Source organism: Salmo salar, chromosome 02 (genome assembly GCF_965601325.2).
Source record: "Salmo salar chromosome 02, fSalSal1, whole genome shotgun sequence".
Taxonomy (NCBI): domain Eukaryota; kingdom Metazoa; phylum Chordata; class Actinopteri; order Salmoniformes; family Salmonidae; genus Salmo; species Salmo salar.
In genome coordinates, this window is record NC_138292.1 from 81,763,078 (window position 1) to 81,777,169 (window position 14,092).

Genomic DNA, 14,092 nt, shown 5'->3' on the forward strand with positions numbered 1-14,092 from the left:
ATTTTAACCTGGGTGAACTGATGTACGAAAACATTACTGATGTACAGACTTAACTACAATGCTTTACAACCCATTTATTGTGTCATTAATAAAATATATGTATGTATAAACAAAGTGGCGTAGTCGGCAGAAAGTGAGACGTACCGGAGAGAAGTCTGTGTTGAGTTTCAACAGGTCGTGGAGGGACAGCAGGACTGAAAACCGCCCCAAGTTCTTCTGCAGCCAGTCCACACTGCTGTTAGAGTTGGACACACAGCCAGAGTCTGGAAGGAGGAGACCAATTGGTTAAGGCCAAACATTAAATGAAGTTGAGGAACAGATTGCTGCTTTTACTCTAGTTGCTATCTTCCAAACCTGAGGAGTTTTTGGTCAGGAAGGGCTGGATGAAGTATTTGACCACCAGCTCTTGTCTCATCTGGTCCATTTGGTCAAATTGATTGCTGAACTCCCTCAGTCTGTGAGAAAGGAAATATAAATCATTAAGCCTCTAGCTACGAGGTCCACGCGGGACCTCTACCGGGAGCATCTTCCTAGTAATGTCGCTCTAGCGTTTGAACGGTTTGAGCAGGACATCGATAGAAGGGAAGAGGACGACTGCGCCTGAATCTGCTCAGATTGACAGGAGAAAATGAATTGAAAGCAATAATGACCTCTTCTTCTACACAGAAGTTCATGCACATTTATTGCCTAAAGATCTTCCCTGATGTTTTCCTGACCTTTGCAATATATTTCTGCTGCATTTCCAACACTTTAAACCACACTTCCTTCTGACTGAAATTTGGCATTACCCATTTTGACATATCATATGTGATATTTAGTGCTTCCACTGAGGTAATGGCAGTAAGGCACACTTCTAATGTTTCATCAAATACTTATTTGACATGTGTTTCAGATACCCCTAGATGTTCTTAAATAAATAATGAAAATGCTTGATGGTCCATTTCTTTACTATCTTAAAACGTATGATGTGTTAGGGCAGTAAATATCATTGAGAAAACGCATCGTTTCTACAGGCTTAACCCTCTGGGTGCGACGTCCTTAACGGTGGGTTAACCCATGACCCCAACCCATGATTTATTCCCTTGTGTTTGAAATAGAAATATCCAGGAAATTGTATTGGATTCCTCTCAGTCAGCTGAACGCACCAATATCCGCTACTAATTGCTGGGACAAACAGAGTCCCCTCTCGAGGGGTATTTTCAAGACGACATGGTATATAAAATATTCTTTGATATACCACTGTCAAATGTTGTATAGCTTATGAGGACCTAAATTATGAGGACCTAGTGTTACGAGGCGGTTATAAAACATACATCTGTTGATACGTATCACAGCTGAGGTTCTTGGTGCTGAGGCAGTGCAGAAACCCTCCTGATGCAAACGGCAGGAACAGTCTCAGACGCCCAGAGAACCACTTCCTGATGACATCACTGTCTCTCAGCTGATCCTCAGTCAGCCTGTTAACCCGGATCTCTCCAATCACATCCAGTGCCTGGGATACTGCTGGGCCAATCACAGGTTTGGACTGGGGAGCAAGAGATGTGATTGGTCATTCAGAAAAAGAACAACACACTGCAACCTTGCCCTTGATCACCAGAGTTAAGGAAAGTTGATTTATATTCTCACCATATTGGAGAACATGTCCAGAGCTTGGTCTAAGACAGAGGTCAGTTTGGTGAGGATAACCTTCCAGGTCTTTTTAGAGTGAGAGGAGTTGCCAGGCAGTTTACATTTCAGAAGAGACACCAGGTGTTCTGCAGTGAAGTCTGTCAGCTTTGAGAGAGAAGAACAGATGATATGGAGTCAATGAATGAATACATGTAGAGGTTTTTCTCTACCTTGGTATCTCTACAGTATCTCTTTGTCTCTCATACACTAGAATCACGGCCATAGTGGAAATATCTCACCAATGCACAGGCATACTCCTCCAGGGAAAAGTTACACGGCACGTTCGCTGTATTTGATGTCGCCAAATAACTTTGTAGTGAATCACTGTAGAAGTATCAAATAGAACAAACGGTCATATCACTGATAACATTTTTTACATTTGACATTTTACATTTTACATTAACCATAAGAGGCTACTAAATGGATTAAGACCAGGTAGATCTTAGATACAGGTGATAAACTTGTTACCTGGCATTTCCTTCACAGACTCTGCTATCTGCAGAAAAAGAGAAATACATGTTTAGTTTTAGAATCTCATGCAGCAATATATACGGTACAGTAGGTATCAAATCTGTTGTTGCTGTCAGAGAAAACACTTACCGTTCGCTGGTGTTATTGGACACTGAAAAAGACATGAGGTATTATATTACAAAGGTATCAATAATAATGGGCCTTTCATTACAGTGGTCAATTACAGTAGTTACATTACTTCATTACAGTAGTCAATTACAGTAGTTACATTACTTCATTACAATAGTCAATTACAGTAGTTACATTACTTCATTACAGTAGTCAATTACAATAGTTACATTACTTCATTGCAGTAGTCAATGAAAGATATAATAATAAAAAAGAGATTCAGCCTCACCTTCATATTCATCGGCAAGCAATCTGTCATCAAAAGTTAGAAAATGCATTGAAAAAAAGTCAATTGATATATTATTTTAATAATCGTATTCATGTTAAAATAGTCAGCGTGGTTAATGAAGGATGACTGACCTTCTGGAGCGGTCTGCATCAGGTTGTCTATAATGGCCTGAATGACTGGTTCCATCTCTTGAGGTACAGACGGTAAGGCCTGGTACAGACGCTCAAAGCTGAGACAGACACAGACAACAGATATGTCAAAGTGTAGTAGTGATTTGTGGTTTTACAAGATCATTAAGATAAATGATCTCTTCATTGTTAGACTTCTGTTGAATCCACTTACATGGTCTTAAAGCTATCGCATGGTAGCATCATCTGAAAAGGACATCAAAGGGCTTCATCAATATAACAACAAGATAAAGCATCAATATCAGTTGAGGTATAAGTTAGAACTTTTGTTTACTAATGTACAAAGTGTTACCTCTTCAGAGAGCCTGATGAGGTAGTACAGGAACTCAGGGAGTTTCCTCTCCTTTGGTGACATAGACAGGTAGTCAAACACTGTGTTGATGATGACAGCTTTCCCTGGAAGACCAGGAAGAGGCAACACCACCAGCTCTGCTGTCTGCTTTGGAGAGAGAACCTCCAGGGCTGACAACTGGAAGAGGGGAGACAAGAAAGTTATCAATACTTGATGAGGACAAATATTTATGTATAATCATTGTGGCGTAGTCGGCAGAAAATGAGACGTACAGGAGAGAAGTCTGTGTTGAATTCTAGCAGGTCCCTGAGGGACACAAGAACTGAGAATGGCCCCAAGTTCTTCTGCAGCCAGTCCACACTGCTGTTAGAGCTGGACACACAGCCAGAGTCTGGAGGCAGGAGACCAATTGGTTAAGGCCAAAGATTAAATGAAGTTGAGGAACAGTTTGCTGCTTTTACTCTAGTTGCTATCTTCCAAACCTGAGGAGTTTTTGGTCAGGAAGGGCTGGATGAAGTATTTGACCACTAGCCCTTGTCTCATCTGGTCCATTTGGTCAAATTGATTGCTGAACTCCCTCAGTCTGTGAGAAAGGAAAGAGAACATACTATCAGCTCGATATGAATCACATTAAACCCTTTACTGCAGTGGGCTAAGTCAGGGTCACAGAGTGTTTCTTGGTGGTCTTAAAGAAATCTTCTTTAAAACAGAAGTATTCGCCTCAAACACGGTTATGGACTTTTAAAAAAAGTACTATGTCAGATATAGAGTTGAAATGTTTTACATTTTGATGTTTCATCCCAATATTACAGTTTATATTAATCACAGAAATCTGAAATGTAATGAAACATTTTGACAGAAAAAACACTGCATTTTTTGCATTCTTTTCTTTCTCTCACCAAATGAGTCCAATAGAGTGCTATTTGGTCATTTGACTGCAGGTAGGGGCTACATGTTATGCATTAATATCAATCTATTAAGGGATACTTTAGGATTTTGGCAATGAGACCCTGTATCTACTTCCCCAGAGTCAGATGAACTTGTGGGCACCATTTTTATGTCTCTGTGTCCGGTATGAAAGAAGTTAGACGTAGTTTCGCCAGCCAATGCTAACTATAGTTACCGCCATGACTGGAAGTCTATAGGTATCTGCATAAACTTCCAGTCATTGACGCTAATGCTAGTTAGCAATTGCCTTAGCAGTAGTCAGCAACTTCCTTCAAACTGCACGCAGAGACATAAAGATGGTATCCAAGAGTTCATCTGACTCTGGAGAAGTAGTTAAATGGTTTCCCAAAGTATCCCTTTAACCATACATACATCTGTTGATACGTGTCACAGCTGAGGTTCTTGGTGCTGAGGCAGTGCAGAAACCCTCCTGATGCAGACGGCAGGAACAGTCTCAGACGCCCAGAGAACCACTTCCTGATGACATCACTGTCTCTCAGCTGATCCTCAGTCAGTCTGTTGACCCGGATCTCTCCAATCACATCTAGCACCTGGGATACTGCTGGGCCAATGACAGGTTTGGACTGGGGAGGAAGAGATCGGTCATTCAATAACAGAACAACAGGGCCACGTTCAGTTGCACAACGCTCTCGAACGTTGCAGATAGAAAACCATGAATATAACCGCCGTGATTCCTACATAGCATATTCCTATGTGAACCTTCCAAAACGTTGCGTCCTGCTGAACGCACCCCACACATTTAAGGAACGTTGATCTACTGTATATTCTCACCATATTGGAGAACATGTCCAGAGCTTGGTCTAAGACAGAGGTCAGTTTGGTGAGGAGAACCTTCCAGGTCTCTTTAGAGTGAGAGGAGTTGCCAGGCAGTTTACATTTCAGAAGAGACACCAGGTGTTCTGCAGTGAAGTCTTTCAGCTTCGAGAGAGAAGAACAGATGTTGTGGAGTCAATGAATGAGTACATGTAGAAGTTTTCTCTACCTTGGTATCTCTACAGTATCTCTTTGTCTCTCATACATTAGAATCACGGCCATAGTGAAAGAATCTCACCGATGCACAGGCATACTCCTCACATTATTAATTACTTAACAAACCAGATCAGCACAATGATATCTATTGGTCCAAGATGAAATATTCGTTTTTACTTTAGAAGCAACTAATTACCTGTGAACAAGCATACTGTTCCAAGCTGAAATTGCATAGAACTTCTGTCATATTCCCCATGTGCAGGTGGTGTTGTAGTGGTTGGCTGTGGAGAATTGAAAAGACAGAATTAGCAGAGGTATGTACTAGGGTTGAATGGCGGGAACCCAGTTACAGAGATTTACCGCACAAAACCCCTCCATTTTCCAGGGATAAATAACTGCGAGAAACCGGTAAATTATAATAAATAATTTACAGTTTATGAACAGCATGGCGTGAAATGGAACTGTTAAATTATATGTGATGTCTAAATCGGGCTTCTCTACGGCCTCTGCATGATGAATCATCAACACTCAGGGTGGGGACAGACGGTCCATCTCAGGGTGGGGACAGACGGCCCGTCTCCCGTCTCGGGGTGGGGACAGACGGCCCGTCTCGGGGTGGGGACAGACGGCCCGTCTCGGGGTGGGGACAGACGGCCCGTCTCGGGGTGGGGACAGACGGCCCGTCTCGGGGTGGGGACAGACGGCCCGTCTCTGGGTGGGGACAGACGGCCCGTCTCAGGGTGGGGACAGACGGCCCGTCTCAGGGTGGAGCAGCAGTTCACAATGCATTCACAATCTAGATCTATCATCTCATCATGGTAACTTTTTTTCATGTGACAGGTAGGCCTACATTTGCTGAGGCGCAGCCTATGCTACAGTAATATAAAGACTGAATAAGTATCTAATTTACCCATCTCTATCTGGCTTTCAGGGTCACCTTGTTTTTTAATTGTAAAGATTTTTTTGGTTTGTGGCTGCAGAGTTTAAAACTGCCTATCACTCGAATATCTTCGCTTTAAATCAGTGCACGCGCAACCACTCTCTCGCAGTATCTCTCTCTCTCCATCGACTCCATTCAAATTGCGCGCATCCAAAATAGATCATCCTGTCTAGATTGATATATCGCCCAATATATAGATGTCCTACCCTACCTCTTTCAGGTAATAAATATAATGCAGTATTAGCCTTATTTAGATAACTAATGATGAGTTATGCATAATAAGCTTCTAATTTATAGCCTCTGTCTCTTGCTCAATACGCAAGCACCTGTGCCTCGCCGGCCTCTCCTTAAAAAACTCTTGGAGTCTTCTTGCCGTTTCTTATACCAATAGACTATTCTAAGAGGGACGCAAGCCTCTTGTTTGCTGAACGTTAAATTGAGCAGACAATTGAACTCACAGGTAGTTTGAAAGAAGAGGAACGCGCAATGGCGGTAGGCTAGAGCAGATTAATTCAGAGCCATAACCATTCAATCTTCGTGAAGAGAAGTGAAAGCCTTCTGCATCTAATTCTAGTCCTATATTATTCCAAGAATGTCATTAGAATGATGACGATAAGGACAACAAAACTTATTTCATTTAACTGTTGAAAGTGAGGAAGGAATGAAGCAACAATAGAGAGAGAAAGAGGAGGTAGGCTAATAACATGAAGGGAAATATTACAAAAGGTGTTTATGTGTCAGCCTACTGATTATACAAATAGGCCCGATTATATTTCAAAATTAAAATAAAATTCACTAGTCTATACTTGTAACTTGCACCAGAATCGCATGTTGCCTTCTGCTTTATCATGGTTTGAACGATGTAATTCCAGTCCATATAATACAATACAGTACAGTAATACAGTTCACACTCAAAAAGCCTACTGGAGCAAGTTTCATTTATTTAGCCAACAGAGCATATAGCTAGCTACATCTATGGGCTTTTCTGTTTTTCTGTCGTGCGTAATTTGAAGTAGTCTATATCATACAGGCTATATATTGGATAATGGCACAATCATTTTGACTTTTTGGGGCTCATTAAATGTCGTTAATGTAGGGCTCATAAAATGCATTTAATAAATATAAGGCTCAGGTAGCATCAAGTTTATATTTTCATTGTGATCAAAGATCTAATAAAAATCCGGACATATTTATACGCTTTATAATGCTTTTGAATGACACTTCCGGTTTTGGCAGGAAATACTGGGTCCCCCGGGAGAAAAGTGATTTATTCTCAGGATGGAACATTTGTAAAATACCGGAAAATATGAAACCCTAGTATGTACAGTAGCCGACTAGCTATAATGTTAGCTAAGCATTAGCACGTTAGCACTAGAACAACAGCACCTAGCATAAATGTAATGTGATGTATCCATACCTGTTGACTCCAGCACAGACTCTGGTATCTGTTGATGGTCACAGATGAAAGAGATGAGTATGTTTCTTGTAATTTATTTGTTTCAGACAAATGTACAGTATATCTGTATCTTATTACCCGATAGCACTGTTAAATACAGATATGTAAATATATGCAAATAAAACTTACAATTAAATGGTGTTGATGGGCACTGAAAATTAAACAGTTATTAAATTACAATTGGGATGTTTTGAAATTACAATATTAATCTTTTCCTAACGTATTTCAATGTATTCAATATATTTTCTGCTTACCTGTTCAACCAATCCACAACCTGACCAAACAAACAAACACATGTGGTAAACAACAGGGTATGATGGGAAATATGTGTGAGGATTTATTTAGACCATAAACAACATGAAGGCTTGATGAAAAGATTATAAGTGTGACTGACCTTCTGGAGCGGTCTGCATCAGGTTGTCTATGTTGGCCCAGACGACTGGCTCCATCTCTGGAGGTACAGACGATACGGCCTGGTACAGACGCTCAAAGCTGAGACAGACACAACGAGGAAGTTAACATAATAAACCACTGCATTTCACAGAACAGAGGTTCAACATTGCTTGTGTTTCAAAGAGCCAGAGCTTCAGTTCTCCCATGTAGTCTAACTTACATGATTTTGTACGATTTGCAGGGCATTGTTATCTGAAACAAAACATTATGAAAGAGTTTATTTATAATGGTGAAAAGGTGTTTTTCAGGTTGTCGTATCCTGCCTCAAAATGTTGGGTCGCATTGTTAGGCTAGCTCATTGTTGACCAGTAGAGCTGTGTTACCTCCGCAGACAGCCTTATGAGGTGGTACAGGAAGTCAGGGAGTTTCCTCTCCTTTGGTGACTCAGTCAGGTAGTCAAACACTGTGTTGATGATGACAGCTTTCCCTGGAAGACCAGGAAGAGGCAACACCACCAGCTCTGCAGTCTGCTTTGGAGAGAGAACCTCCAGGGCTGACAACTGGAAGGAGAGAGACAAGAAGGTTATTAAACATTAGATTCAGTTTCTCTATTAAATGTTAGAAACATAACAATTGCTGATATGATGACTCAATATAATCACTGAATACATAATAATCAAAATATCTATGTACTGTATAATCATGGGCCGCATAGTGAAGGAAAAGCAGCCAACAAGTGCTCAGCCTATGTGGGAACTTCTTCAAGACTGTTGGAAAAGCATTCCAGGTGAAGCTGGTTGAGAGAATGCCAAGAGTGTGCAAAGCTGTCATGTCATCAAGGCAAAGGGTGGCTATATAAAATATATTTTGATTTGTTTAACACTTTTCATGGTAACTACATGATTCCATATGTGTTATTTCATAGTTTTGATTTCTTCACTATTATTCTACAATGTAGAACATTTTTTAAATAAAGAAAAACCCTTGAATGAGTAGGTGTGTCCAAAATTCTGACCGGTAGTGTATATACAGTATAAACATGGTGGTGCAGTCAAACGACATTGAAACGTACATGACTCTCATACTTACAGCAGAGAAATTACCATTTAGATCATAGAAATCCCTCAGAGGAGCGAATGCAGAGAATCCACCAAAGTTCTTGATCAGCCAGTCTGCACTGCTACTGGCTGAAGAGATGCACTGTGGGTCTGAGGATTGAAACAGTGAAGGGATATCAGTATATCAGAGGCCATTTTCGGGTTATAATGATTTCTCTTTCATTTAATAGTAATAATCAATATGCAGTGGGACTGCGACTGCTGAAGATCACATGACAAGAGTCTGAAGCTTGCCACCATAGAGTTGTATAGAGATCGCAACGTTGTATCTATGAGCGCACGGGCAGCGCCATTGAGGCCATCTCCATTTTGAAGTAGTACATTTTTTCTTCTATTACTTCTATGTGTTGGTAAACAAACTGAAAGGGTTTATACTTAATTTTTTATCTAACCCTTATTTTACCAGGTAAAGGTGACTGAGAACACATTCAGATTTACAGCAACAACCTGGGGAATAGTTACAGGGGAGAGGAAGGGGGGATGAATGAACCAATTGGAAGCTGGGGATGAGTAGGTGGCCATGATGGTATGAGAGCCAGATTGGGAATTTAGCCAGGACACCGGGGTTAATACCCCTACTCTTACAATAAGTGCCGTGGGATATTTTAGTGGCCACAGAAAGTCAGGACTCCGCTTTAACATCCCATCCGAAAGACGGCTCCCTACACAGGGCAATGTCCCCAAACACTGCCCTGGGGCATTGGGATATTTTTTAGACCAGAGGAAAGAGTATATTAGCCATATACCACAAACCCCCGAGGTGAATTATTGCTATTATAAACTGGTTACCAACGTAATTAGAGTAGTAAAAAATAAACGGTTTTGCCTGGAGAACTGATCAATCAGAACTCTTACCTGAGGAGTTGTGATTCAACAGGAAGGGCAACAGGAATTGTTTGTAGATCATGTGACCGTGCATTTCATACATCTGCTCGTCCTCCTGGTCCATCAGCTTAATTTGTTCACTCAGCTCCCCCACACTGTGGAACCATAAATATATTATTATTAGTGTTAGGTTAGGTTAGGTTTAGTGTTACTCACAGGGCTTGCTATATGTATTAGTGTTAGGTTATGTTTAGTGTTCATACTCACAAGGCTTGGTAGATGTATTAGTGTTAGGTTAGGTTTAGTGTTCATACTCACAAGGCTTGGTAGATGTATTAGTGTTAGGTTAGGTTAGGTTTAGTGTTACTCACAGGGCTTGGTAGATGTATTAGTGTTAGGTTAGGTTAGGTTCAGTGTTACTCACAAGGCTTGGTAGATGTATTAGTGTTAGGTTAGGTTAGGTTCAGTGTTACTCACAAGGCTTGGTAGATGTATTAGTGTTAGGTTAGGTTAGGTTTAGTGTTACTCACAAGGCTTGGTAGATGTATTAGTGTTAGGTTAGGTTAGGTTAGGTTCAGTGTTACTCACAAGGCTTGGTAGATGTATTAGTGTTAGGTTAGGTTAGGTTCAGTGTTATTCACAAGGCTTGGTAGATGTATTAGTGTTAGGTTAGGTTAGGTTTAGTGTTACTCACAAGGCTTGGTAGATGTATTAGTGTTAGGTTAGGTTTAGTGTTCATACTCACAAGGCTTGGTAGATGTATTAGTGTTAGGTTAGGCTAGGTTTAGTGTTATTCACAAGGCTTGGTAGATGTATTAGTGTTAGGTTAGGTTAGGTTTAGTGTTACTCACAAGGCTTGGTAGATGTATTAGTGTTAGGTTAGGTTAGGTTCAGTGTTACTCACAGGGCTTGGTAGATGTATTAGTGTTAGGTTAGGTTAGGTTAGGTTCAGTGTTACTCACAAGGCTTGGTAGATGTATTAGTGTTAGGTTAGGTTAGGTTCAGTGTTACTCACAAGGCTTGGTAGATGTATTAGTGTTAGGTTAGGCTAGATTTAGTGTTATTCACAAGGCTTGGTAGATGTATTAGTGTTAGGTTAGGTTAGGTTTAGTGTTACTCACAAGGCTTGGTAGATGTATTAGTGTTAGGTTAGGTTTAGTGTTCATACTCACAAGGCTTGGTAGATGTATTAGTGTTAGGTTAGGCTAGGTTTAGTGTTATTCACAAGGCTTGGTAGATGTATTAGTGTTAGGTTATGTTAGGTTTAGTGTTACTCACAAGGCTTGGTAGATGTATTAGTGTTAGGTTAGGTTTAGTGTTCATACTCACAAGGCTTGGTAGATGTATTAGTGTTAGGTTAGGCTAGATTTAGTGTTATTCACAAGGCTTGGTAGATGTATTAGTGTTAGGTTAGGTAAGGTTTAGTGTTACTCACAAGGCTTGGTAGATGTATTAGTGTTAGGTTAGGTTAGGTTAGGTTCAGTGTTATTCACAAGGCTTGGTAGATGTATTAGTGTTAGGTTATGTTAGGTTTAGTGTTATTCACAAGGCTTGGTAGATGTATTAGTGTTAGGTTAGGTTTAGTGTTCATACTCACAAGGCTTGGTAGATGTATTAGTGTTAGGTTAGGCTAGGTTTAGTGTTACTCACAGGGCTTGGTAGACGGGGCAGGTGAAGTTCTTGGTGCTGAGGCAGGAGAGAAGGCTGGGAGGGACGGAGGGAAGCAGGGGCTTCAGTTTGATCTGGAACCAGAGCCTGATGAAGTCTGGGTCGTTGAGATTCTCCTGGGTCAGAGCCTTGGAGTCTGCCTGGCCAAACACCTCCTGGAAGTGGAGCGCCACCTCACTGAAGTTCTGTATGGGGAAGGTAAAATCTTAAACATTGTCTAATTCATTTTGTGAGATCAGCAGCATAACTCTATAGTGTACATATTATGGTAAATGACCATTTAAGTTATAATTAATTCCACACTTAACATTCTGTCCAAATTTTTAAGACCTCAAATATGATCTAATGTCCAAATAAGTCCCCTAATGATTGGTTGAGGCTTACCGCGGTGGAGAACTTCTGGACCAATGAGTTGAGCCGCCCCGTCAGCTCCACGACCAGACGCATAATAGTCTCCTCGGACATCGTCAAGTTGCTACGGGCAACACAGTGCAGGACGCGCGCCACTTTCTCCACAGCATTGGTCAACTAGAGCAAGAGAGAGGGACAGATGGAAAGATTATATTGTTCTCATAACTATTTTTGTTGTAATTGCTGTTAATATTATTACCGCTATTAACGTTATCCTTATTATTCCATTATTAATGTCTTATTTGACCATCGTTGATAGATTAGATTGATGATTAGATGAGTTTATTAGTCACATAGACAGGGTAGCAGATGTAATCGCAGGGTACAGTGAAATTCTTATACTCCGAGCTCCAACAGTGCAGGTCCAAAAAAAAAAAATCACTTTGACAATGTAAGTGTTTTTCACTTTTCCACGTCAACAAAGTATATTGAATTGAATTGTTGTTTTGAATTTAACTGAAAGAGATCACGCGAGAACGAGATGTTGAGAGGTTGTCATGACATGCAGTCACCAGTAGGTGTCTCTGTACTCCTCTAATTCTATCTATATCAGTCAGAGGTCTACCGAATCCTCGGTATAAAACACAGGCCGTTGAACTAATATAACAGCTATCTCCATAGCAGCTATCTCCATAGCAGCTATCTCCATGCCGTGTTCCAGCATGATTTTTATTCCTTTCTTTTTATTTAACTAGGCAAGTCAGTTAAGAACAAATTCTTATTTACAATGATTACATTTCAGACCCATGCCAGATCTCACAACGCCTGGATAGGTGTTTAATGTATCAGCTAACCCCATCATATGATATAGTCATGCGATGTCCAACTGCTCTGTTGATGACACGGCACACAACCATAGGTTGATGCAAGCAAATCACATCCCGCCGTGGTCGGGAGTCCAATAGGGCGGTGCACAATTGGCTCAGCGTCGTCCGGGTTTGGCCGAAGTAGGCCGTCATTGTAAATAAGAATTTGTTCTTAACTGATTTGCCTAGTTAAATAAAGGTTAAATAAAAAAATTACATAAAAAAAGATGCAATGCAACGCCTGCAATGTAGTCGGCCTGGAAAGCAACTGATGTGAACTATAGATGGCTGTAGCTACTCACCCCACATGACCTCTCCTCTAGGGTGATGCTACATACGTCAAGGGGCATAGTGTCATGATATAGATGACCTCTCCTCTAGGGTGATGCTACATACGTCAAGGGGCATAGTGTCATGATATAGATGACCTCTCCTCTAGGGTGATGCTACATACGTCAAGGGGCATAGTGTCATGATATAGATGGCTGTAGCTACTCACCCCACATGATCTCTCCTCTAGGGTGACGCTACATACGTCAAGGGGCATAGTGTCATTGTCCATGCTGTCCATATCTGAGTTCAGGTAGCTACGGAGACAGAGATAGATACAGAGACATAGTAGAGACAGTTAACATAGAACACAACACAGATCGTTGGTAACGGTCAGTAAATATCATGATCAGTGACTTTCTTGCATCAGCTATGGTACTATGTTTGGTACTAGCTACATCTGGGAGTATGGTACTATGTTTGGTACTAGCTACATCGGGGAGTATGGTACTATGTTGGACAAGTTTGGTACTAGCTACATCTGGGAGTATGGTACTATGTTGGACATGTTTGGTACTAGCTACATCTGGGAGTATGGTACTATGTTTGGTACTAACTACATCTGGGAGTATGGTACTATGTTGGACATGTTTGGTACTAGCTACATCTGGGAGTATGGTACTATGTTTGGTACTAGCTACATCGGGGAGTATGGTACTATGTTGGACAAGTTTGGTACTAGCTACATCTGGGAGTATGGTACTATGTTTGGTACTAACTACATCTGGGAGTATGGTACTATGTTTGGTACTAACTACATCTGGGAGTATGGTACTATGTTTGGTACTAACTACATCTGGGAGTATGGTACTATGTTTGGTACTAACTACATCTGGGAGTATGGTACTATGTTCGACATGTTTGGTACTAGCTACATCTGGGAGTATGGTACTATGTTTGGTACTAGCTACATCTGGAAGTATGGTACTATATTGGACATGTTTGGTGCTAGCTACATCTGGGAGTATGGAACTATGTTTGGTACTAGCTACATCTGGGAGTATGGTACTATGTTTGGTACTAACTACATCTGGGAGTATGGTACTATGTTCGACATGTTTGGTACTAGCTACATCTGGGAGTATGGTACTATGTTTGGTACTAGCTACATCTGGAAGTATGGTACTATATTGGACATGTTTGGTGCTAGCTACATCTGGGAGTATGGTACTATGTTGGACATGTTTGGTA

The 14,092-nt window shown here is 40.9% G+C and overlaps 1 protein-coding gene across 3 annotated transcripts in view; it reads right to left on the bottom strand.

The window, feature by feature from the left end:
* Positions 1-14,092, bottom strand: part of LOC106585215 (uncharacterized) — an 88,375-nt gene that overhangs the window by 57,937 nt on the left and 16,346 nt on the right. For 2 of the 3 annotated variants that reach the window (XM_045710804.2, XM_082967522.1), the window contains exons 6-32: positions 13,071-13,158; positions 11,739-11,882; positions 11,337-11,539; positions 9,717-9,841; positions 8,833-8,951; positions 8,127-8,303; positions 7,964-7,995; positions 7,745-7,842; positions 7,605-7,624; positions 7,480-7,501; positions 7,312-7,339; positions 5,151-5,235; positions 4,757-4,903; positions 4,337-4,548; positions 3,499-3,599; positions 3,289-3,407; positions 3,017-3,193; positions 2,879-2,910; positions 2,668-2,765; positions 2,537-2,559; positions 2,269-2,290; positions 2,137-2,164; positions 1,908-1,992; positions 1,627-1,773; positions 1,314-1,525; positions 355-455; positions 145-263 (exon numbers count right to left, since the gene is read on the bottom strand). In XM_045710804.2, the coding sequence (XP_045566760.2) occupies positions 145-263; positions 355-455; positions 1,314-1,525; positions 1,627-1,773; positions 1,908-1,992; positions 2,137-2,164; positions 2,269-2,290; positions 2,537-2,559; positions 2,668-2,765; positions 2,879-2,910; positions 3,017-3,193; positions 3,289-3,407; positions 3,499-3,599; positions 4,337-4,548; positions 4,757-4,903; positions 5,151-5,235; positions 7,312-7,339; positions 7,480-7,501; positions 7,605-7,624; positions 7,745-7,842; positions 7,964-7,995; positions 8,127-8,303; positions 8,833-8,951; positions 9,717-9,841; positions 11,337-11,539; positions 11,739-11,882; positions 13,071-13,158 (2,764 nt within the window). Of the gene's footprint in view, positions 1-144; positions 264-354; positions 456-1,313; positions 1,526-1,626; positions 1,774-1,907; positions 1,993-2,136; positions 2,165-2,268; positions 2,291-2,536; positions 2,560-2,667; positions 2,766-2,878; positions 2,911-3,016; positions 3,194-3,288; positions 3,408-3,498; positions 3,600-4,336; positions 4,549-4,756; positions 4,904-5,150; positions 5,236-7,311; positions 7,340-7,479; positions 7,502-7,604; positions 7,625-7,744; positions 7,843-7,963; positions 7,996-8,126; positions 8,304-8,832; positions 8,952-9,716; positions 9,842-11,336; positions 11,540-11,738; positions 11,883-12,873; positions 12,948-13,070; positions 13,159-14,092 lie in introns of those variants that run through there. The other variant, XM_045710821.2, reaches the window with a different exon arrangement.